A 27,113-nucleotide genomic window follows, 5' to 3' on the forward strand; every position below is an offset into this window, starting at 1 on the left:
GCCTGAGAATCTCTCGCTACTTAGTCTCCCAAGGGCTTAACTCCACTAACTTACTAAGTGAACAGATTTCTTTGTAAACAAACAGGAGAGCCCTTTCCTTAATTAGAGGAAGGTAAGGCAACCAGTCCCACAGTGAAAGAACTGAAAGCAGGGAACTTTACAGATATTATTAGTTCTCACAATGAAAACTTAAAAAGCAAAGTGATTTTTGGTGTACCTTACTAAGGAATAATGCTCATAAATTTATCAATATATTCTATTGTTTGTATGAAATGAAGAGATTTGGTGCGAGTAGGGTGAGGTGGAGTTGGAGATATAGGATTACTGAAATGGACCATTATACATATTTGGCTCATAAAAATTAAAAGACAAAAAGTTTGTGTTAAGTTTTAACGAAGTTAGAACTTTCTAAACTGCATATGCCCATCTCTGAAAGAAAAGAACAGGGAAGAATTACCTCCATCCTATGAAAATATAAAAAGTAACTTCACATACTATTAAAGCAACTGTTCCTCAAGATATAAAGGAGAAAAAAATTCATTATTTGTGTTTTGTACATTCATACTGGTCCTAAATGTTGTGCTAAGAATGTAAGAGGATTAGTTTTACTTTTATGCTTTAGACTTTTGTTTTTCCTGAGGAAGATTCAGCCTCAGCTAACATCTGTTGCTAATCCTCCTCTTTGTTTTTTTTTTTTTTTGGTGAGGAAGCTTGGCTCTGAGCTAACATCTGTTGTCAATCTTCCTCTTTTTGCTTGAGGAAGATTGTCACTGAGATAACATTTGCACCAGTCTTCCTCCATTTTGTATGTGGGATGCCGCCAAAGCATGGCTTGATGAGTGGTGTGTAGGTCTGCTTTGGGATTCAAACTCACGGACCCTGAGCCACCAAACTGGAGTGTGCGAAGTTAACCACTACACTACCAAGCCGGCCCCCAATCCTCCTCTTTTTGCTTGAGGAAGATTCGCCCTGAGCTAACATCTATACCAGTCTTCCTCTATTTTGTACGTAGGTTGCCACCACAGCATGGCCGCTGACGAGTGGTGTAGGTCCGTGCCCCGGAACTGAACCCAGGCCACTGAAGTGGAGCACACCAAACTTAACCACTAAGCCAGGGGACTAGGCCCAATTTTTATGTTTTAGACTTTTAAAAATGGAATTATGTAACAAAATGACTTTTTCTTTAATACTCGTGAGTATAATCAAATGATAAATAATGACATACTTATTCAATACAAATATTATTATTATTACTTTTCTGGGTGAGGAAGATTGGCCCTGCGCTACATCTTGACTGGATTGAAGTGTGACACTGAGAAGAGATAAATGGAATAGCTGGGGCTATATCAATAGTTGTAAAGAGTGGGAAGAATACTTCATATATCCCTTTTGAGCTAATAATTAAAAAGAAATGCACATACCAAATAATCTACTAATTGCTGAAACAGTAGAATTCTATGTAGCCAGGAGCAGGAACAGAAAAGCAAGGCAAGGCCTAGTCTTCAGATGGTTTAACACTAAGAGAAGTAGTTATACCAAGTTATCCTAAATCTCTAAAAAATATGTATTTAAAACATATATTTAAGAGGCAAGAGGGGGCTGGGCCCATGGCCAAGTGGTTAAGTTCACACACTCCGCTTCGGCGGCCCAGGGTTTCACTGGTTCGGATCCTGGGCGCGGACATGGCATCGCTCATCAGGCCATGTTGAAGCGGCATCCCACATGCCACAACTAGAAGGACCCACAACTAAAATATACAACTACGTACTGGGGAGATTTGGGGGAAAAAAGGAGGAAAAAAAAAGAGGCATGAAGTTTCTATATTTATCACTGATCCCTTGTTTAGCAAAAATCATTGTTTCTATTTTCTTGAAAGTTTTAAGAACTTTGCTTAATTCTTCAGCATCTTCAACTACTTCCTCTACTTCCTTCCTACTAGCCTAAAGGCACTCTAATACTTCCCATCTTTAAGAAAAAACATATTGGGCCCCATAACTCAATCACTCTATTTATCTACTTCTTCTTGGTAGCACGTTTATAGAAAGAACTGTCTGTACATACTCTCTCCTTGTCTCATATTTCTAGCTAGCCTTTCAAACCTAACTTCTAGGCTCCTCATTCCATCTAAATTTTTCTTATCAAGGTCAAGGTCACCAATGATTTTTATTCTGAAATTCAATGGTCAATTCTGTCCTCATTTTGCTTAACCTCTCAGAAGCACTTTGGTGTACTTAACAATTCCTTTCCTAATGAAAGACTCTCCTCAGGGTTTCTGTGACACCACAGTCTTCTCTGTTCTTGCTTTGTTCAACTTTTTGTTTTTGTTTCCCCTCATTAATAGTCTCATCACTCCTTTCCAGACAATAACTCTAAATGTTGGATTCCTCAGGGCTCATTAGTGAGCCCTTTTTCTTCTCTCCCTCACTGTCCTCTCTCTTTAGATGATATAATGACTTAAATGTTCCCTAGATGCTAATACATTCCAAATTTATACCACTAGTCCAAACATCCTTTTTGAGCTCCACATTTGTATATCCAACTATCTATTAGATGTACAAAATTAAACTCTTGATCATCTCTGAGGCAGCACTGCTTATTCCATCCCGGCCCTTGCAGGATTTGTTCCTCTCTGTTTTCCCTGTCAGTAAATGGTGCCACCTCTACCCAGTCACCAAATTCAGAAAACCAACATATCCTTTGTTTAACCCCCACATCCAAATCCATATTTCTATTCTTTCAGTAATACTTCCAATATCTACCTTGAATCCACACACTTCTCTCCTTCTGCTGTACTACCATAATCTGAGCCACCTTCAGCTCTTACCTGTACTACTGCAAAAGCCTTCTGATTGTTCTCCTTACTTCCTCTTGAACCTCACTCCAAACTAATTTCTACACAACAGCCAGAGGGATCTTTTGAAACTGTAAACAGGATCATAGCTACTCTACCAGGTAAAGCTCTTTCATGGTTTCCCATTGCACTTGGAATAAAATACAAACTCCTTACTCTATCCTAATCATGCCCCTTATCTCATTCCATTCTGTCCTTTAGTCTCTGTACTCCAACCTAACTGACTCCCTTTCAGGCTTATTGAATGTGCCACGCTTTCTCTCTTCTTGAAGAATTTGTTCATGCTGTCCTCTCCGCTTAGAATGGTCTTCCCCTCCAATTTTGTCTGGCTGGCATCTTCCTGTTGCTCACTTCTCAGATTCAATTTCACTTCTCAAGCAAGATATTCCCTAACTATCCAGGCCAAAATAGGTCTTCTCTCTTTTTCTTTATAATAGCACCTGTCCCTCCCTTCTACAGCATTTGCAATCATTTTTAATAATAGATTTATTTGCTTATTTACTTGTTTAACTTTTTAAATGTATCCCTTACAAACTAACTGTAAACTCCATGGGTTAAGTACCATGACTGTTCTGCCCACAACACAGTCCCTAGCGTAAAACCACTGAAACAAAATAGGTGTTCAATTAAAATATTTTGAATGAGTGACTGAATAATATATAATTATACAAGTAATAAAAGTAATTTGCTTAGAAAAGGGGCAAATGAGGTAGTGGTCACATATTATAAATCTCTATACCTTCAACAGAAGTTAACTGAATAGTTAACAGAGAATGCTCACATATACCAGTATACCAGGCACTATTATAAAAGCTTTACATGTATTAATTCATTTAATCCTTATGAGACTGCTATGAGGCAAACACTATCACTATCCCCATTTTATAGATGAGAATTGAGACACAGAGAAGTTGAGTGTTTTCCTAAGTTACACAGCTAGTAAGCACTAGAACTAGGATTTGAACCCAGTAATCTGACTCTAGAAGCCATATTCTTATACCATATTATGTTAGATCAGTGGTGAGCATTAAAAACATTTAACTGCTAGGTCCCTCCCAGCAGACACAAGGACCATCCATTCAGAACAGAGGTTGGCTGTAACCAAGTGAAACGGCTGTAGAGGTGAAACCAGCTGCATACCAGGTTTGGAGAAACAGTTCTCCAGAGAGTCTCTGAACAAATTCTTTTCAACCTATTCACCAAAAGGGAAATAGCCAGCTCCAATAGGATATAAATATTCCATCTAGTGAGAACTTTTAACAAACCATATTTACTTGATCCTTAAACAGGAAGAAAAAACAGTTATGTCCTAATGACATTATATACCATGGCAAATTATCTCATACTTAAAATATGTTCTTTCTATTAAAATTAAAGCACAATACTTAGTAACTAAGAGTTTTATCTTGGGAAAGAAAAATTATAATCTTTTTCAATTAGAGATTATTTAACTCATGTTGCTTTCTACAAAGAAATAACTACCAAATTGGAAATCGAGGAAAGTAAATTTTCAAGAGATTACTAAAAAGAGGCTCACGTAATAAGCAAAAGATGAAACTAGAGCTAGAGTGATCCTTTCTTACATGTACCATTTCTGTGAACCTACACATTAAATGTTTTGTGAGCTTCTAAAGGATAGGGCAATTGCTTACTCATCTTTTATTACCCCAGAGTTTGCAAGGCATATCTCTGGAAAGCTATAGAGATAAAGTGGTATTTGTACTGACTAGTAAGGACTATAAAAAACAGTAGTCCAAGTGAAAAGAGAGGCAGAGAATTAATTTGAGTTTCTAATATTGTGTTGTGTCTTGGGAGGCAAATAATTTATATATTTTAAGTCACTTCTTGTGGTCTTCTTTATTTAATAATAGGAAAAAACTCTTCAGAATCACAGAGAAGGTATCTGTATATGTTAGCAGAGAGTAGGTGGATGGGGGTGGGGACAACAATAAAATCTGGTGGGCCTGATGGAGATAAGCAGGTAGGGTAAGGAAGACTAAACTACGTATTTCTGGAAACTTCACAGTTGGAAGAGTCAACTCTAGGAGCTGCCCAAATGTAAGAGAATGTAGTCCAAAGGAAAGCGAGTTAGTAGAAGACCACATACTCAGCAAAGTGAGCTGTCCCTTGCAACTTCACAGATGTTCATTAAAACTACTGACAGGACTCAGGACATGCTACACCAAAGTATGACACTGTGGCATACTACATGTTTTAAACTGAAGGAATCTGAGAAACAGCAGGTGCAGGAAGGACCCTCTGACCTTTCCTTGAGGTAAGTTATAAGACCCTCATGGGAGAGGTGCCCTCCCAGAGGAAAGGTATATCTGAAGATGGAGAGAGGCTGAGAGGAATCTGAACGAACAGGCCTTGCTAAGTTTTCCCCAGGTTACTACTCTTAACTTATACACCTTTCATCCTATCACATTTTCCCACAACTTTGCATTCTTCATCAAACCTGGCATAAAAATGCTTGGGTTTAACCACTTCTTTGGGTCTTCATTTTCTTATGAAAGCTTTCATGTCAAATAAAATATATTAAATAAGTTTGTGTGCTTTTCTCTTGTTAACCTGTCTTTTGTAACAGAGACCCAGCTGAGAATCTAAAAGAGTAGAAAGAAAAAGATATTTTTCTTCCCCAACACTACGAAATAATATGACTGGATTTTTGTGAAATATAGGGGCAGAAGTTTCACCTTAAGGCCAGATCTAACGTAGGGTAAAAACAACATGAGCAATGCAAATTCAGAAGCAAAGACAGAAAATTATAAAGAAGTAAGCTAACAAAATCATGGAGGAGCTTCAGTCTTACTCAAACTTGAAAATTAGGTCAAACAAGTTCACTTATATTTCAGAGGGAAGAAAAGTCTCCAACAGCTACTTAGACAATGTCTCTAAAATGTAGGATGAGATCTTTGCAATAAGTAGGATCATCACTTCTGCAATAGGTTTGTTACTTAGTAAGGGATAAACTTAGTTAACTATTCAAATCATTCACTTTCTATCTTATTCTCTAAGTGAAGACTTTGAAAATAATTTTACACTATTCTTCTCAGAATAGCTATATTATATAATATACAAACATGAATATATATATGCTTGTATATGTGTACACATTTTAAGAATTGCATGGATCTAGAAAATCATTAGAAAATTCATAATAGCCACTTTCATATTTAAAAAAAGTTGGAAACTGTTACAAGAAACTGAATCTTGAGAAGAACATTACCAAACACAGAGATAAAGAATGAACTGCTAAAGGAGAGAAATGAAAATTCATGTAAATTTGGTTATTAATTTAAAGATAAGCAAAGGTTAGTTTCAGAAAAGATGGATAAAGAATAGTAACTTCAATAGGAATTGGTATGAAGAACAGAGATCAGGGCCATGACTTCAGAGTCAGGAATACATACAATGTGATTACCTGTATGACTCAGGGAGACATGTGGAGCATGGGTTTAGGATGCCAGAGGATAGTAGTATTTCTTTTCATTCTCTAATTTTTCCTCAAGCTAGCTATATAAAGCTTTATCAAGATAATGATCTGAATAAAAGTGGCAATTCCAGTTAGTGGGGATCATTGTTTATGGAGACTCCTGACAATCACCAATTGTTGAGACTAAGTCATAATAATTCAAAATTACAATACTGTAAGGTTTGAGGATTTTGAATTATTAGAGAGCTTTAACCTTTTTCATAGGTTCTGATATAAGCCTAATTTGACTTCCCTTATTGAAGAAGGTTAGATTTGATATATAGGTATTTTTATATAAACATATGAATTGCAAAGTTATATTTTTTGAATTCCAGAGAATAAATCCCTATTCAATAAGAATAGGAATCATAATACTCTAACGGCTTTGCCTAGTCAGCAAGCAACTATAGAATAACTATTCTACAATATAAAAACAAGTTGATTCCAGTTGTTTTTCCTGAGCACTTTGATTCCTTTGAAAAATTTCACCTTTAATAGCAGTCGTTGACTTTACAGAAAGACGAGAGGAAAGGCAAGAATGAGCAAAATATATAGCAGGTATAAAAGATGAAACAGCATATTACCAGGGTAAGACAAATTATCCTGGTGACACTGCTTCTTTAGCTGATTTACTTCTAATTAGTATTATTTCTCCCATCTCTTTCCAGGACACTATATATATTAAGGACAGATCAGTGCAAAATTTTACCAACAGGGACAATCTGGGTATAAAACTGGAAAAGAAGGATAGGGAGAGAAAAGAAAAAAAATCAGAAGACTATTCCACCACTAACCTGGTTTAGTTTCTTCCAGAGATTGAGGATGGGAGAAAGTTCATTAGACCAGATTTCTCTATCAAATTTGCAACCAGCTGTTACTGATCTACCCAAGATCCTCAACTGTGAAATAACCTGAAAGAAAATAAAATGTAACAATAAGTGAAAATGACTTCAGTCAAAGAGAGAGAAATAGCATAGGTACAAAAATAGCCATATTTATTTTATAAAAATAAAGATCAAATATAAACAAGTTTTCATCCCATTCTCTCTGTTGAATTGACAATATTTTAATGATTTATTTGAGCAGTTACAAAACAAAAGTACTTGGGGCTGCCTCCATGGCCTAGAGGTTAAGTTTGGTGCACTCCGCTTTGGTGGCCTGAGTTTTTGGGTTCAGATCCTGGGTGTGGACCTACACTACTCATCAAGCCATGCTGTGGTGGTGACCCACATACAAAATAGAGGAAGACTGGCACAGACGTTAGCTCAGGGACAATCTTCCTCATCAAAAAAAAAATAACTTAAAATTGAGAGAAGCCATTATAAAAATTACATATCATAATGGCTTTTATTTGAAAAGCTGCTTCTTTAGCCAGAAAGCTCTAATTATCCACTATTAATAACCTCTTAGTGTCTTATTTGCTCATTTCTGAAATCTAAAATATTTTTCAGTTTGATTTAAATTTCATAATTTCAAAATGCTGATAAAGATAGTTTTTTTGAAAATATGAAATGACAGGAAAGACACAAAAGAGCATAGCAAACTGTTTAAAAGAGCAAAACAATTTTAAGTAATTATTGATTGATAAAAATGATCAAAAATCTAAGTTTTAAGGCTCTATATTAACTTTAAGTTGTCATCTCAATGTTTCCTTTAACTTAAGACTCAAATGAAAGGAGTATAAATCAATTAGTTAAAATGAGGTGGGTAAACAAATATGTCCTATTTAGGGCTTTCACTTCTGTAACTTCCTTGTTATCAGCTTCTTGATCTTCATTCTCATCAAAATCAGTTCACTCACATTTTCTTTTCTAAAACAGTGTTTAATGACTTCCATGTTAACAACATTAATCTAAATCATTTGCTAAGAATGATCCAGAATTATTACTGAGTAGGCTAAATATTGTATTATAGATATTGGAGTGTGTATATAAAATCAGTGAGGTATCCACTGATGGTTCTTTGCAAATATTTCAACTTAATAAGAAAGCTGTGCTATCTCATTGCTTATCTAACATAAACAAAATAAACCCCAAAGCTAGCAGCCATATGCTTCCCTAAGCTAGTATTTTAAACATCGACATTTGCAGCATGTTGACTACTTTTCTGTCTCACTTTTTGAGACATGTAAGTTCTTTTCCCTTCTTAACAGATTGGGCTATATTTCAAATTTTGTTGAGTTCTTGTATTAGTAAAGTTTGTAATAAAATAAGGGCCATAAATCTTTCGAAATGAACGCACTACTTAATTGTTAAACATCCACAATCATGCCGTAAAACCAAGTTACTTCTAGAGCCTTTGATTAATTTTCTAATCTCGAAAAAATTGTGGTGATTCAGTGTTTCATTTTCTTTGTTTTTCTGATAAATTATTTTCATTTGCTCTAGCTGAACCCTACAACAGCACCTAATTTATCAGCTTTGCTAGACTGCAAAACATCACTAGTTGGTAGTCAGAAGAAGTGCTATTTTAACTCGGGTAACATTTGCTATCACTTATTTGTGTTTTAAATTTGCCAAATATGACAGAAAACAAATAAGAATGCAGCGAGATGTCTAAAGGAAAAAAGGTTCAAATATTTTTTTATACATGATGTTAAAAACTATTTTAAGAATAAAATGTTTACCAGCCCTGAAAAGGTCATGTTTTCTGTCCTAGAAAAATAACATGTGAAGCTTGCTTTTCTTAATAACACTATCATTATGTAAGCTTTAATAATCAGAGAATAATAGAAAGGGAGTCCAAATATATAATAAAATATTTTTATAGTGAGAATAGGGCTATAACTTATAACAATGAGTCATCTTTTGTTTTTACAAAATCCTACATATTTATCTTTTTACAAAGCACAGATCATTCATGGTTTAAACCAATTAAAGATTTTTTTTTCAATAATACTCCTTCAAAATGGTGTCAAAGGGGATAAAATTTCCCATGAACAACACATTTACATCATTTCTTGCATGTTCTTTCCAACAGTTTGCATTATGCCACTGGAACACTGTGGGGCATCTACAAGGTTGTAAGGAAGCAACAGAAGAGATGCTGACACTCCTATTCCGCCTGTGCTCATTCCAAAGAACAATGAGAGATGCTTCAGAAATACCTATGCTTCTTCTGAGCAATTGGTGTGTTTTTAATGTAAGACACTAAATCTTACAGACAACTGTATTTTCCTTTGGATATTATGAAGCACAGACAATTTCTTTTTTGTTTTAAGATTTTATTTTTCCTTTTTTTCCCCAAAGCCCTCCGGTACATAGTTGTATATTTAGTTGTGAGTGCCTGTGGTTGTGCTATGTGGGAGGCCGCCTCAGCGTGGCCTGATGAGCCACATCACATCTACGCCCAGGATCTGAATTGGCAAAACCCTGGGCCGCTGAAGCAGAAGGCGTGAACTTAACCACTCGGCCATGGGGCTGGCCCAGAATTTCTGATTTAACAATATCAACTTTACAGAACCCCAGAGCATGAGCTTTGTTGTTTGTTTTGTCCTCTTTTGGCATAAACTCTTTCCCTAGTTTTATTTTCTTTTCGTTTCCTAATTTTCTCTTTGACTGATTTCTTCAACTATTGATTTTATACTAGTAGATTATTTATATTTTTGTAAGTCACCTCCAGTATAATCTTTCCTGGAATGAGAAGAAATACAGATTTTAAAAATAAACTCTCATTCCCAGCTTAAAGATGAGAAAATGGATTGTCAAAGAAATTAAGTAAATTACATTTTTGTCTCAGGAAATATGGCAGACTAAATGTCCCTCACTTGAGTTCATAAGGTCTACATTTCCCAAGGTAGGAAATAGAAATCTAGAACCCTCAAAAAAGCAGGACCCAAAAGGATAATTAGAGAACAACCTGCCCTGCAGAGGAACGACTAGGGACACTTGCTTTTCTCTGCCTTGGCTTCAGGGTGATAATGTGATCTGTTTGAAATACTTGTGATCATGAAAATTCCACATATCAAAACTTATGGAACTGCAGTGAATGAGATTCTTGAGGAAAATTAAAGCAGTAAATGCTTATGTTTGAAAAGAACCAATGCTGAAAATTGAGCCAAACTTAATAAATTATGAAGTTGAGAATGTAGATGGAAGTAAAGAATAGTGAGCAAGAAAAAATTTAATAAAATAGGAAAAAGGTACAAAAGAGATCAGATTAAAAAAAGTTTAGTAAAAAGACTAACACGAGACCTCTGACTAGATTGAGTGATATATAGATAGATGATAGCTAAAATAAGAGAATGCAAAAAATTTATTTTAAAATTCTAATTTTAAAAGTAATACAATTGCAGATATAGAAAAGACTAAAAGACAATAGGAGATTATTTTGAATAGGTTTATGCAATAAAAGTTGCAAATTTGGGTAACAGAGAAATTCCTAGAAATTAATAAAAGTCTCAAGAAAAAATAGAAAAACTAAATGGGTCTATAGCTGCTTAAGAAATTAAATAAGAAGTAAAAGATAATATCTCAAAGTAAATCCCAGACACCAGCAGTTCACATAAAAGTTCTACTAACATTCGTCAAACAGAAATTCAAATCTTTCACTATCCATTTCAAAGACTAGAAAATAAGGCAACATTCCCCAAATCAGTAATAGAGGCTAGTAAAAACATTATACCAAAGATAACAGACATTCAAAGATCAGTCTTACTCCTGAATATAGATGCAAATAAATAAATATCAAGCAATATTTTAAAAAAGGTATACATGATGATTTTGAATCTATATTTCAATCATAGAAAATATAATGTACCACATAAACAGATTAGAGAGAAAAATAATATATTTATCTCAATATTGGGAGAACATATGGTCAATGAAATTCATCAATACATTCCTGGCAAACTACTCCTAGGCAAGCCTAGCAAAGATGTGTCAGATTGCTACCACAGCCCTTGAAAAATTATCCCTTCTGGTAATCACACCGCTTTGCAACGTAATATTCCACTCCTCCCATATCAAGACATATCTATTTCACCAACTCCTTGAAGTTGGGCTAGTCTTGTGACTTGCTTGGACTAACAGAACGCAGCAAAAGATCTGCAATTTTCAACCCTAGACTTTAAGAGATCTTGCAGGTTCTTCTCTCGCCTTGGAACCTTGAAACACCACGCCAGCCTCTGGTAGATGAAAGGCCAAGTAGTTGAAAATCAAGTCACCCCAGCCAATAGCCAGTGCCCTCTGCAAACGGAGTAAGGCCATCTTGAACCTTCCAGCCCAGTCAACTCTCCAAATGAAGGAGGCCTCATGTGTGAACTCAGATGAAACCAAAGAGGAATAATAACCCAGCCAACTCACAGAATCATAAAAAATCATAAAACATTATTGCTTTAAGTCACTAAGTTTTGAGATAATTTGCTATGCAGCAAGGAATAACTGAAGCACCAGAAATAGTAGAAAGCTCCTTTAACCTATGTTATGGACTGAAAGTTTGTGTCCCCCCCAAACTTCATATGTTTAAGCTCTAACCCCCAGCGTGGCTGTATTTGGAGATGGGACCTCTAAGGAAGTAATTAAGGTTAAATAAGTTCATAAGAGTGGGGCCCTGGTCTGATAAGATTGATGTTCTTATAAGAAGAGACACCAGAGAGCTCTTGTGTGAGCAAGCTCTCTCCTTCTCTCTGCAAACATGTATGTGAGGAAAAGCCATGTAAGGACATCATGAGAAGACAGCCATCTACAAGCCAGGAAGAGAGTCCTCACTAGAAACTGACTATCCTGGCACCTTGATCTCGGACTTCCAATCTCCAGGACTGTGAGAAAATGAATTTCTGTTGTTTAAGCCATCCAATCCATGGCATTTTGTTATGGCGGCCCAAGTCAATTAATACAGCCTTAGAAATAGTATCTACAAAACATAGCAAATATTATAATCAATAATAAAATGTTAAGAAGCATTTCCTTCAAAATCAGAGCAAGATAAGAAAGCTGAGTATCACTAGTTTCATTCCATATTGCACACAAGGATCTTGGTATCCCAAGAAGAGAAGAAAAAGTAATTAAATGTAAAAAGATTGGAAAGGAAAAGGGCTAAATCATCATCTTTCTCAGACAGTATAACAATTTAAAGAAAAACAAAATAATTTATAATGCTTTTCATATAATATAAACTATATACTATATATTATATTCATACTGTATGTTTTTCTATTTGCGTGTATTTAAAATGAGCAAAAATTTATTAAATTTTTTTTTAACTTCACTTCAAGTATTATGTCCTTTTTCAATCATTATTTGGGAGCACTTAAAAGTTTACTTAGTCAATATTCTCATCACCCACCCCCAAACAGTTTCATGCTTCCTCCGGCTAGGTACAATAAATATATTCAACTGTGTTACCAAACACATCAGGATGCAACAAGCCATACTAAATCTTCCCACATGCTGCAAAAATGAAACAGTACGCTAACATGTGAGATATAGGAGAATATCCAGAGGTTTATCTTTGCAATGTTAATATATGCAGGATAAAAGGAGGAAAATGCCTTTTTCTAGGTCTCTCATGTCTTTCAATAAAAATGTTCATGCCACTCACATACAAGACCAAACTGTAATTTATGTTGGCGATCTGTGAGCTGAGATTTCACTCAAGATCAAAAGTGAAATGTACAGGCACTTGACCATGTAAAGAACTCACATCATCACTTTTTCAAGGCAATATGATATTAAAAGCCTGAAAATAAATTTCAGGAGACCTCCTAGCTTGTAGAATTTTAACATAAGCAAATTAAGATGAACTCTCTCATCAAAGGATGTTTAAATTTTACTAAGACTAGTGAATATACCAGTTTTCAAATGCTGAAGTATAGAGCCAGCCCCGATGGCCTACTGGTTAAAATTTGGCATGCTGCGTTTTGGTGGCCCGGGTTGGATTCCCAGGTGTGGAACCACATGACTCATCTGTCAGTATCCATGCTGTAATAGTGGCTCACATAGAAGAACCAGAAGGACTTACAACTAGAATATACAACCATGTACAGGGGTTTTGGGGAGGAAAAAAGAGATACCGAGGTATATATTACCTGAAGTAATAAGCTAAATGCTTCATTGTAAGTCATACATATTAATGTTTTATATATAATTCGGGTTAATACTAAATAACTCAGACATGGAATTAATCACTAAATTATATGAAATGTTTGGATCCATCTCTGCCTTGAAGAGATGTAATTATGATGCTTTTTTGCACTTTGTATAATTAGTAGCTCTAACAATCCTACTTGCTGAGAGTAAAATTATACTTTTGTTATTCATGGAAGTACAAATAAGACAGACAGAGAATATATAAATACATTATATAGAAACACACCCACACATACACATATATAAGACCTTGTGTCTCCTAATACTTTTATCTTTTTATTTATATACCATGTTTGAAAACAGTTCAGCAGTTAATTATAAAATTAAACATGGCTCTGTCAAATGCTCCAGCCATTCCACAACTAAGTATTTGTCCAAAAGAAATAAAATTATATGCTCATACAAAGACATAAATGTTCATACTAGTTTAATTTTAGTAGCCTCAAACTGGAAACAATATGAATGTCCTTCAATGAGCGAAGGAATAAGCAAATTGTGGTACATCCATACAACAGACTACTAATCAGCAATAAAAAGGAACAAACTCCTGATGCATGCAACAAAGACAAATGTTAGAATTATGCTGAATGAAGCCAGGGGGGCCGGCCTGGTGGCACAGTGGTTAAGTTCGCACGTTCTACCTTTGATGGCCTGGGGTTAGCCGGTTTCGATACTGGGTGTGGACCTATGCACTGTTTGTCAAGCCATGCTGTGGCAGGTGTCCCACATATAAAGTAGAGGAAGATGGGCAGAGATGTTAGCTCAGGGCCAGTCTTCCACAGCAAAAAAGAGGATTGGTGGCAGATGTTAGCACAGGGCTAATCTTTGTCAAAAAAAAAGAGAGAAAGAAGCCAGACAGAAAAGAATCCTTAATTGTATAGTCCTTTTATATGAAACTCAAGAAAATGCAAACTAATCTACACAGAAAAAAAAGAAATCAGTAGTTTCTGGCAGGGGAGACAGGAGGAAGAGATTACAAAGTGTTAGAGAAGACTTTTGGGGATGATGGGAATGTTCACTCCCTCAAGGTGGTGATGGCCTCACAGGTATATATATGTCAAACCTTATCAGATCATACACTCTACATAGTTACAGTTTATTCAGCGGCAACTAAACTCAACAAAGCTGTACAAAACTGAAAAAAGATAATTATTAAAACAATGTTAGGTAGTTCATAGAATAACCAGGAAAGTGGAAAAGCGGGCTTTAGGGCCAGTAAAAACACTGGTTATTCTAGTAGGAAAAGGAAGGAAAAGTTGATATTGCCACTGATCATAGAAGCTGTAGATTTCTTACTGTCATCACTGGTCTTGGCTTTGGATGCTACCCAGGAATTAGAACTTGCTTCCAGTGCCACTTCTTCCCAAGAGAGGCAGGGAAAGCATCTCTTTGATTCACTAGGTCCCTGTTCACACACTGGGGCTGGGGCCTGTCATGCCTGTGCTTGAACTGTGAGGCGGGCTCGGAAAGGGCGTGTCTGTCATTTTCAATACCTATGGTGGTAGTGGCGTGCTGCCTCCCACCATGAATATTTTGGAAGAAAGTACTAAAAGCTGTCTACATTTAATTGGGTGACAAGATAAAGAAGACACATATAAATATCTATCATACTTATTTTAACTTTGTAAAATTAATTTTACTATGAACATTTTCAAAGATACACAAAAATTGATTTCATTAAGAACAGTTTCAAAGATACACAAAGACACCCATCATGCAAATTCAACCATGGCCAAGATCTTCCTTCACTTGCTTCATCCATCCCTAATTTATTTTCTTTTATTTTGTTGTTATTATTCCTTAAGTGTCTTAAAACAACTTCCAGGCCACATGTTATTTAACTCCTACATGCTTTGTATGTAGCTCAAACAAATGGGTATAATCACAGCGCTATTATTTCACCTAACAAAATTAACCAAAATTCATCAGTGTCATATAATACCCAGTCCATATTTAAACTTCCCTTTTGGTCTCAAAATTTGTTTAAATTGGATTGTTCAAATTAGTATCCATAGAAAGGTCGTACAGTTGTTAAGTATTTTAAGTCTGTTTAATATAGAGCAGTTTTTCTGCCCTCCCTTTTTTGCATGCCATTAACCTGTTGATAAAACTGGGTCAGTTATCTTGCAGAAGGTCCCACGGTCTAGATCCATTGGTGTAATTTAATTTTCTCCTTTACCTTCTTTGTTTCCTGTTGAGTGGAAATGAATTCCAAAGGCTGGATGAGATTCAGGTTCATTTTTTTGGGAAGGAACACTTTGGAAACTGTGCTTCCCACTGCATCACATCAGGAGGCACACAGTGTCCGAATGCCTCCTCTGTGTGATACAAAGATTGAGGACTGGGCATAAGCAGTGACAGCTGATCCCTCTCTTTTTTTTCCCCCATCCACCTTCCATCTAATGATTTCAAACTTTGATAACAATTATCTGAATCAATTATTTTATTAGGGCTTGTAAAATAGCAATTTTTAAAATTCTGTCATTCCTTTTATATTTACTATCCAGGATTATTCAGTAAAGAAGCACTTTCTTTCATCAACTTTTCTTTTATTACCATGAAATACAGTTCACAAAGGAAAGGTAATATAAATATAAATGCTTAATTCTTTCCTTTTAATTGCCATTATTCAAACCAAGAGATATTTTATGTTTTACTAAATGATAAGCTATAAAAGTAAAAAATCAAGTTAATAATATTTGAACTTAGCATTTTCTTGTAAACATTCAAAAGTAGTAAATATAAAATCATTGTGTTTGTTACAAAAGTAAACAGATTGATAATGTCTTTCAATTCACTTGCTTTTGTCTGAAATGGTCTTAGAACTCAAATGTGATGAGTATTCAAACTCAGATTTGCCTGCAATTAGAAGTAAGAAGTTACTATACCGTGTATAAAAGTATATATATTATCTCTCTTTGCTGATGGTACTATTGGCAAAGTTGTAACTAATAAATATGTTCCTGAAACATGAGTTTATGTATTTAAATGGAAAGATATCTGAGAGAAAAAAAGCATCTTAAGCTTCCTAATTTCAAAACATGAATTTATCAGGAACTTGTGACTTCTCCAATAACTGATGAAAAACCATTTGAGTCAGGATAACTGCAGCTGCTGAGTATGAGTAACCACAGCTGCTGAGCTCACAAAAGTCATTCACTGAAAGGTTGCTAAAATTATTACATTAGCAATTAATCGTCAAATCTTTGACAATAGAAAAACCATCATTACATTTTAAGAATAAATATAACAGATTTTAAGAATTTTGCTATGAAACTGCTATTGAGTTTATGAAAAAAATAAAGTTCTGGAACTTCAAACCATGTTTAGGAAAAAATAAGTGAATATGTAGCTAGTGCTTAAAAGAAAACGAGGGAGTGATTTTGTTGAACTCTTTTAAGAATTGCACTTTACCATATCCTTGAGTTTATTAATTCCATAAATTGCAGCTTGAAATTGTTGAGGTATAAGGTCTTAAATACGATATTCAATGATATGAAATTTTTTTCCTACAGCCATGGACCCAAATCACAAAGTCGGTACAAAAAAAAAAAAAAAACATTTTGTTTTTTTGGCATTAAATGGAAGAGCAAAACTGACTGTTACCACATTCAGGAAATTCCTAGGTTTAAAACATTTGAGAAAAAAATTTCTTAAAGAACTGAATTTTTTAAGACAGCTTTCTATGAGGGGAATTTAATAATTCAAGAAATCTGGGTTATAGTGCTGGGCCTTCTGCTTACCAATGTGTGACAACAGGAATGTAATATCTCTCTAAATAAAGTTTTGAATAGATAGTTTCTAGAGTCTGTTGCAGTGGTATAATACCTTAGCAGCTAAGGGCTTTTTGTTTTTAATTTTGTGCCTATAGTCAAGTGAGAAATGTGACTTTGTTTTGACTAGATTATAAAAAAGAATCTGATATGCAAACATCATGTTACTTAAGAACACTAAAAATTAAGAATTCTCTGCAGTTTCTCATAATTCTACTACAGATGCTTTCAAAATTGAGGGTGCCTAAAAATCACACAAAATAGAGATTCTAAAGCCCCACTCTCAAATAGTCTAATTTTACAGATCTTGGATGAAATATGGGAATCTACCTTTTAAAACAAACTTCCCAGATAATTCTCATGTAAGCGGCCAACACCACTCCCCTGAGAGATATTTTCTAGGATTTAATTTAGCTAGAAAGACTATTACATGAGTTTGATGATTACTTTAGATAATCTACCTCTGTGATTGTGGGTAAACAGTTAAATTTAAAAAGAGGGAAAGAAAACAAAAGCAGAAAGAAGCTATAAAGATATGAGTCTGTTGCTTTTACAATGACACGGAGACAAACCTGGGAAAGAGAAATAGAAAGCAATAGAATTATTTGGATAGTTTAGGCTTATAGATCTACTGCCAAGATTTTGAATGAAATGATTCCATAAAGAAATGCAGCTGGGTGTTACTGGTACAGATCAGTGCATATGGTTATTGAGCACAGCAGATTTTAAAGTAACCAAGGAGATAATCTTGTTAGTTCTCTGTTTCACTCTGGCTTTAAGGTTTCACCAATACAGTTAAAGCCTCCAGTTCCTTATCTTTTTTTTTTTTTTTTTTCTGAGGAAGATTAGCCCTGAGCTAACATCTGCCGCCAATCCTCCTCTTTTTGCTGAGGAAGACTGGCCCTGAGCTAACATCCATGCCCATCTTCCTCCACTTCATATGTGGGACTTCTACGACAGCATGACTTGTCAAGCGGTGCCATGTCTGCACCTGGGATCCGAACTGGTGAACCCCAGGCCATCGAATCAGAACGTGTGAACTTAACCGATGCACCACCGGGCTGGCCCCCTCGAGTTCCTTATCAATTTTACATACCTACTATCCAAATTCTGGTTGAAGTTTTAAATCCCCAAACTTTAAAAATAATATGAACTTTCTTCATACTGCATGTGGTCATATTCACTTACTTTATACTTTGTTTCTTATGCCATTTTTGTTTATTCTTTGTTTTTTATGCCATTACTTTGTTCTTAGCAAAGTGATATCAATAGTTCTAAACTCTCTGATCTCCACTAGCATCAATGCCAGTGTAGCTGTTGCATTAAGAATATTCCAGTGGCAGTAGTTATGGCTGCTCTTCTATACAGCCTCATCATCTAAGAGTTTAAGATACTATGATGAGTTTAAGATGTCCAAGTACCAGGACATTCAGATTAACAATGGAAACAAATTCTACTAAGTCTTTTAATGGATATTTACCATAGAATCATGATGGCTCTTTCAAATAATATTAAAGAAGTTATCTTTCATGAAATACCAAATTACTGAATGATTTTTGCACAAAATTTTAGTTGCTCATAAAGACTCTTTTGGTCAGTCAAGTTATAAAGCAATTTCAACGCTCTGAAGGATCGCTGAGAATATAGGGTAAGGATAATACTTCATAGGCAGTTGATTTAATTGCAAAATATTTAATGTCTAGATCCTTTAGTAGATTTTCTTAACTTTTCAAATATTTTATTAATTTAGTTACTTATCTTCCAGGCTTCTCTTTCTGTAAATTAGACCCTAGTTCCTAGGTCAACATGTGGTAAAAATGCAAAAAGAAAAGAATATTTTACCAATTACTTTTGCCTAGCAAAGGAATTTTGTTCCCCCATAAAATAAAGGCTATGTTGAAAATGAAACCTCTATGGAGAAAAGATACTGAATCTCTTTAAAAGAAGGCTCAAGTTCTATCATTTACTCTTGCTTTATGAGTGTGTCGTGCATGTATGAACTAGTATTCACTGACATCTTTAAGTTCCAGTTCATGAACTTGCTAAAAGTGTGATCTTGGGAAAAATAACGACCTCTCTTGACCTTAATTTCCTCAACTGTAAAACGAGTTCAATAATAACACATATCATAGGTTTATTTTGAGAGTTAAATAAGATAATACATGTAAAGTGCTTAGGACAAAGCCTATTACAGGAGGCACATTAAGTATCAAAACCATCATTAGCATCATCATCATCAACATAGATTAAGATGACACTAGATACACCCTAAAACCTAAATAATCGTATGGGGTGAAGACAAAAATGACAATTTCAAAAGAGATGTAAGTAAAGCTGTGTGACTGACATAGCTTGGTTTGTAATGTGATGGTTGGATTGGCACACAGTACTTCATCTGATTTTAGTAATATAAAAATTATATAACTGTTTTCAGACAAAAAGGATTCTAAAAACCAATTTTTGATTCCATATTTTTTTCCTCATAGCTAATGTCTCATGACCAGAGCTGTATCTCCTCAAAACATCCTATTCGTCTACTTCATTCCTAGATCATAATTCTCATACAACTCCTACCTTTTTCATATTTCTATTTTGTTTTTTTTTCTGGTGAGAAAGATTGGCCCTGAGCTAACATCTCTTCCATCATCACAGTAGACGTACAAAAAGCATTTGACATAAAGTTACTTAAGAAGTAAGAACAGAAGTAAACTTTCTCCATATGATAAAGGACATCTATAAGAAATCTTCAGCTAACATCACACCTAATGGTCAGAATGCTTTCTCTCCATGATAAGGACAATGCAACGTCTATTCCTTCTATTCAGCATGTACTGGACTTCCTAGTCACATTTAAAAGGCAAGAAAAATAAAATAATACAGATTGGAAAGGAAGCAGTAAAACTGTCCTTATTTGCAGACAACATGATTGTTTACATAGAAAAACCTACGGAAACAACAAAAAAAGCTATTAGAACTTTGTCACAGAATAACAATATCATTTAAAATAGCATCAGAAAAGATAAGTAAACTCAAAAAGATCACAGAAATATATTTTAAGAGATCTACAAATCGAAAAGATTCCTCATGTTTATAGTTCTGTAAACCCAATATTGATAATATTTCAATTCTCACCCAATTGATCTCGTTTCAATGCAACCCCAATCAAAATCCCAGTAAATTTTTCAATGGAAATTGACAAACTGATTCTAAAACAATATTAAAAAAGAATAAACTCAGAGGACTTTAGATTATCCGATTTAAAGACTGACCACAAAATTACAGTAATCAAGACATGTTGTTTTAACATACTAGTAGACCTATAGATCAAATGAACAGAATAGTAGTGGGTCCATTAAATATGCCCACATATATATGGTCAGTTGATTTTTCACAAAGGACCCAAGGTAATTCAATGGGTGAAACAAAGAAAGAATCCTTACAACTCAATAGTAAGACAACCAGTAACCAATTTTTTGTGATCAGACACTTCACAAAAAGATATATGAATAATCAATAAGCACACTAAAAGTTGAACAATATTATTAGTCATTAGAAAAATGTACATTAAAACCATAATGAAATATTTCATACTAGAATGGCTAGTAGTAAAAAGACTGACAATATTAATTTTTTTTATTTTTTATTTTTTTAAAGATTGGCACCTGAGCTAACAACTGCTGGCAATCTATTTTCTTTTTCTTTCTGTTTTTTCTCCCCAAATCCCCCCAGTACATAGTTGTATATTCTAGTTGTGGGTCCTTCTAGTTGTGGCACGTGGGACGCCACCTCAACATGGCCTGACAAGCGGCGCCATGTCTGCGCCCAGGATCCAAACCAGCGAAACCCTGGGCCGCCGCAGCAGAGCACGCAAACTTAACCACTCGGCCACGGGGTCAGACCCAATATTAATATTTTTGGAGATAAAATTTTAGTAAATCTCACTGGTAAAATGGTTTTCGGATAATTCACATCAGCACTAAACTTGTCTAAATATAACATTAAAGCTAATGATCTATAAAGACAAAAAGTATCTTCAACAAATCATTAAAGTACTAGACAAAAACTAGATGTTACCACAACTAGAAAACAATTAGATATTGAAGAAAGAAGGTAAGGATAAAACATTTCACTACAAATTCAGGTGATCCATTCTCAATGAGCATTATCTGTTGCATCACTAACTGATTCCCTCTGACAAACTGCAACCACAGAGACTTATATAAACTTTTCCCACTTTCCTAAACTAAACTCACACTTTAATGAGAAGATCTAGGAAACCAAGGGCATTAGAATCTCCAAATTTCCCCCTCTGTTTCAAAGTAGCTCTTTTTGTTTACTCATGTTCTTCTTCATCTCATCTTTAAGAAACAATTATCCTTTCCGCTTTACAAGGCTAACATACCTGCCTGAGTCTCCTATGGGAGCTTGTCTGCATAAGTCACCCCACCTCTTGCATATCCAATCTCTACCTCTAACTGATTGCTTTCTCTCAGTCAAGAAACATGTTCAAGTCTCCCATAGCCCTAGAAATTTTTCCTAAACCCGTGGCTTACTCAAGACACTTTCATCATTAAGATTACCAAAAGAGTACTGGTGGGGTTCAGGACACACTATCCTAAAATATGGCACCTTGGCATACTGAATATTTTAAGTTAAAGGAATCTGAGAAATAGCAGGTGGAAGGACTCTCTGACCTTCCCCTGAAGCAGGTCATAAGACCCTCATGTGAGAGATGTCCTCATTATATCTGGAGGAAAGGAGCATCCTAGCTATGAAGACAGAAGGACACTGAGAAATCTGAATAAATAGCCCTTGGTAAGTTTCTCCCAGGTTACTCTTCTTAGCTCATAGCCCTTTGTCCTATCACATTTTCCCACTACTTTCCACTCTTCATCAAACCTGACATAAAAACGCTCAGGTTTAATGGTTTCTTCTGGTCTTCATTTCCTTACGAAGGCTCCCATGTCATGCAAAACTTATATTAAATAAATTTGTATGCTTTTCTCTTATTAATCTCTCTTTTCTTACAAAGCCCCAACTGAGAATCTAGAAGAATAGAAGAAAAAGATTTGTTTCCTGCCCTACAGTATTATATATTCAATTGATTCTATACAGCACATTACTTGCAATATGGATAAAAATATTCTTTTCCCAAAGGTCATAAGATATGCTAATATCCAATTACAATCTGCAATTGAGCTTTTTTTTTTTGGTGAGGAAGATTGGTCCTGAGCTAACATCTGTATCAATCTTCCTCTATTTTTTATGTGGGATGCCGCCACAGCATGGCTTGATGAGTGGTGTGTAGATCTGCACCTGGGATCCGAACCTGCAAACCCTGGGCTGCCGAAGCGGTGCGCAAGAACTTAACCACTAGGCTGGCCCCACAATTGAGCATTTTTATTATTTCAAATTTCTCCACTATTAACTTATTATTTCCTGTTAAGGAAAATAGTGGTTGCTCTACGGCTTATCGTATACTTAATTATATATAATTATATAAGTATATAATATAAATTATCTAATTATGCAATTATATAAGTATATAATTATAATTATGCTATATAATTATATAGGACATTTAATTTAGTCAGCCATAAATTATTATTATACTGTTCCACAGCCCCTGAAAGGACCTTACAGCAGTCTACTCCCAATCCCTTCCTCCTAAACTTGTGCTATTGTTGCTCGTTTTACTTTCACAAATGCTATAAATACATAAGAGATTGCTACTATTTTTGCTTTGGGCACTTTGTTATCTTTCAGAGAAATTAAAATAAAAATTTACTTTAAACTTCATTTATTCCATTTCCAGAGCGCCTCATTTTTTTGTGTAGATCCAATATCCTGTCTGGTATCACAGCTCTTCTGCCTGAAAAACTTCCTGTAACAATCTTGCAGAGTAAATCTTCTCACAATAAATTCTGTTTTTGCTTGTCTAAGAAAGACTTTATTTCTTCACTTTTGAAAGATATTTTGCTGTGGGTAGAATTCAGCATTGAAAGGTTTTTTTGCTCAGAACTTTCAAGTTACCATTCTGTTATCTTCTGACTTAATTCAACTCCTGAAGAGAAGGCTGCTCTAACACTTAACTTTGTTCCTTCGTATGTAGTGTCTTTTTTTCCCCTCTCTGGCTGTCTTTAGTACTTCAGTCTCTTGTTTTCAATAATTTAAGTATTTTATGCCTGGGTGGGTTTGTTTTTCTTGGAGTGCAGTGGGGATTTATCCAGCATGGTGTTCTTTGAGTTTCATGGACTTGTGGATCCCAGTTACATAATTGTTAGACTGTTTGATATTGTCCCACAATATTGGATGCTTTGTTCTAATTTTTTTTTCACTCTTTTTTTTCTCCTGTGTTTCAATCTGGGTAACTTCTGTTGATCTATCTTCCATCTCACTGATTCTCTCCTTGGATGTTTCAAGTCTATTGATTAGCTTGTTGAAGATATCATCTGCTACTGTACTTTTTATTTCTAGCACTTTCATTTCATTTGTTCTTATACATTCTATTCATTCTAATAGTTTCTGTATCTCTGCTGAAATTAGCATCTGATCTTGCATATTGTTTAGCTTTTCCATCAGAACATTTAGCATACAAATTATAATTATTTTAAATTGCCTGTTAGATTATCCCAACATCCATGTCATTTCTAAGTCTGGTTCTATTGACTGTTTTTTTCTCTCAAGAGACAGAATTCCCAAGAGAGTGCACCTTCTTCTCTCGCATTTTCATATGTCCTATAATGTTTTGTTGAGAGATGAACATCTTGTGAAGACCAGTAGAGACTAAGGTAGTTTTAATGCTTGGACATTGGTATGTCTTTCCTTGTGTTAGGGATGTAGTGTGGGAGTTTGTGTTAATTAAGTCAGAAGTTGGGCTAGATGTGAGAGTTGTTGTTGCTAGAGTTACCCTTAATACTCCACAAGTTTCAAATTCCTCTGCAGATACCTTTTATTTAGGTTGGGGGTTGATTTGACAGTGGATTTTTATCAATGTCTGCCCCACTCTCATGTTTAGGTCTTTTCTTTTTTGTGTACCTCAAAGAGGGTCTATCCTTTGTGACTCTCTCAGCAGTATAAAACTGTTACTTATTACTTACTCAGTGTTTGTTAGCCCATTCTCTGTTTGTCTAATTAAGTATCTGTCTTAGGTAGACAGTGTATCTCTGGGTCTTGGAGATATGACCTTCTCAAGAGACCTTTTCTCCTGTCCCAGCTGTAGTTCTGGGCCTAGCACAGATTTCCACTCCCTCCCACAGGTCTAGAGGGCTTTTTCTGTTTGCTAATATGCCTCAGAGAGGGTCTGTCTGCACTCTTCAACCCTTCTGGCAGTGGAATCACTGCCACTTATTACTTGAGATTTATTAGCCTGGTGGTTAATGAGGGAGGATGGATGGCAGCATTCTTGTTGTTTGGACGAAGCTTCAGTCTTAGGTAGACACTGTGTCCCTAAGTCTTGAGGATGTGGCCTTCACATTGCTCCTGCCCCTCCAAACTGTAATTCAGGCACAGATTCCTTCCCTAACAGAAGGATAGAAAGTTTCTTTCCTATTCCCTTCTCCCAGCTGCACTGAGTTTTCACCAGTACCCTAAGGGCAACAGTGGTTTTCTTCCTTTATTTTGTTTTTTTGTCCCCCTCCCCACAGATTAAGGCTTTTTGTTCCATAAAGCAGCTAGAGGCAGTTTCATGTCCCTCCTCCACCCAAAGTGACTTTGTTCCCCTCCCACAGGACACCACCACAAAGGAGGCTTTCTAAGCACTTTCATGGGGGGGTGGGGGGGGGATCCATGGAGAAAAAGCCTGCAAGAGGGTAAGAATTCCCCCTGTATCTGTGGCCTTCACACTCTAGCATCCTGCACTTGGCCTTGACCAATTCATTAACTATTGCAGCCGATTTCTTACCAGTGCCTGGCTGCATCTGCTCCAAGTAAGCAAATGCTTGTGTCTTGTCACCACCTGCAGGCACTTGTCTCTCCTTAGATTTCAGTTAGTTGTTGCTCTGACAGGTTCAAGAAAAGTCATGAACTTGGTTTGTTTGGTTTCTCCTGTTGTTGTAAGAGTAGGAACAATGCTCTTTCCATCTCTTTCTATCCCAGAGGTTAACTTATCGTTGATTACAACAGTCTTCCTTTTTTCACTATGGCAACCACCAGGAATAGACTTCTAATATTCCAATTTATCTAATCCAATGAAAAGAGCACATTTTTTGGTCTCAGTGTCTGAATATCAATCCAGGGAAGGAATCTGAGTGACTTTGTTGGTTCCACACTCTATCTTCACTAAAGATGTAAGATTACTGTTTTTTGCTCAGTTTTGGCTCAAGAGGTGAAGGGATGTGGAAGAGATGAAGGAGAATGGCACTGTCATTAACAGTCCTACAGAACCACACAAAATAATGGGAGCTTTTATTTCTTGAGCATTATTTTAAGTATCTCATACGTCTGGGAGGACAAAAATCAATAAATGTCCCCTACAGAAGATATTGCCTCCTCTTGGTAAACAAGGACACACATTAATGATAACAGTTTAAAGCTTATTTGAAGAAAGAACATGATTCTGAATATTACACAATTCTGTTTAGCTTTCATTTTCTCAAACAAAAATCTGTTTTGTTTAACAAAACAATAAGTTGTAGGAACTAGAACTCTTTACTACGAAAAAGGTAAAATTTCAAACATTTGTAACTCTGAAATTGTACGAGAAGATAATTTCTGCTTTAAATATTTCTTTGGTTGAGCTTCATGTGGCTCAATTTTAAAGTGTTTCTCATGTACTCAACTGTCTTAATTCCACAAATTCTGTCCAAACATTAAAAAAATCATCTACTTCATTTGAAAACTTCTTCAGAAATTAAAAGTGAAAAGTGCATATGTTCATTGAGAAACAAATTCACAGGCTACGCACTTAAATAACTAGAATATATGCTTCTATTTCACCCCTTACATTGCAGACAGACTTCTTCATACACCTTTTTCTCCACTAGACTGAATTCCTTGAAAATAGAGACTATTTTTAATTCATCTCTACATTTCCAAAACCCATTCCAATGTCAAGTTACATCGGAGGCAATTCATGTTGGATAGTTGAGCATGCACGAAAGTGAAAAATACCAGAGGATCAATACAAATACTTCCCGGACAGGGTGAGCTTTGGACTGGGTACTGAACAAAATATTTAAATGAGCCAAAAATGATGGCAAGGGCAGTTCCAGAAATGAGGTAAACAAGGGAACTTTAAAATGCCTCCATCCAAAAAGCTAATAGAAATATTTTAAAAGCATTTTGTTTACAAATCAACTAAAAAATCCAATATTTATAGTTACTTTAAATGTAAACTACTTCTTTGAAACCATAGCAAAACCCAGTGGAGTATTGTACTAGGGTACAATCAGCAAATAAGTATTGGTGCAAAAAATACATTCTCTACCTTTGAGTACACAGTCCTATAACAGCATATAAAGGAAAACATGCTTTAGTCTCTTCCAACATCAATAATAACAATTTCTCCCTGAATCTTGTTTTCCCATTAAATTACCATCTTTTCCTTTAAGATTTCTGGCAGAGATATAGGTTTTGGTGAGTGCCAAACTTCTTAAATTAATCACCTATATTTATTTGCACCATTTTTTCACTCACTTTCCTCCACCCAAACCACTGCAATTTGATGTCCACCCTCCAACATTCTACAGCAGAGGTTCTAGAAAGGGTCTTGAAAAACTGGTCAAAGCCCATGACTTAGTTTCAACTGTAATCAATCTTCAGCACTTAGGCCTTCTCCTCCACCCTCTAGAAGCCACTGACACCCCTCCCATTGCTTGAAACTTTCCTTTAAAGCTCTTCTGCCTGTCTTATTTTCTAACTGGAGTTACTCTTGCTAAAATCCTTTCAAGTATTTTCCCGGCTCCAAAAAGATGTTAAATGTAGAT

At 35.5% G+C, this 27,113-nt stretch overlaps 1 protein-coding gene across 3 annotated transcripts in view; it reads right to left on the reverse strand.

Annotated features, from left to right (window-relative positions):
- DYNC2H1 (dynein cytoplasmic 2 heavy chain 1) overlaps window positions 1-27,113 on the reverse strand; it is a 289,645-nt gene that overhangs the window by 75,711 nt on the left and 186,821 nt on the right. For all 3 annotated transcript variants that reach the window (XM_070490370.1, XM_070490369.1, XM_070490368.1), the window contains one exon: window positions 7,121-7,237. In XM_070490370.1, the coding sequence (XP_070346471.1) occupies window positions 7,121-7,237 (117 nt within the window). The remainder of the gene's footprint in view (window positions 1-7,120; window positions 7,238-27,113) is intronic.

The sequence above is a fragment of the Equus asinus genome, chromosome 20 (genome assembly GCF_041296235.1).
Source record: "Equus asinus isolate D_3611 breed Donkey chromosome 20, EquAss-T2T_v2, whole genome shotgun sequence".
Classification (NCBI taxonomy): Eukaryota; Metazoa; Chordata; class Mammalia; order Perissodactyla; family Equidae; genus Equus; species Equus asinus.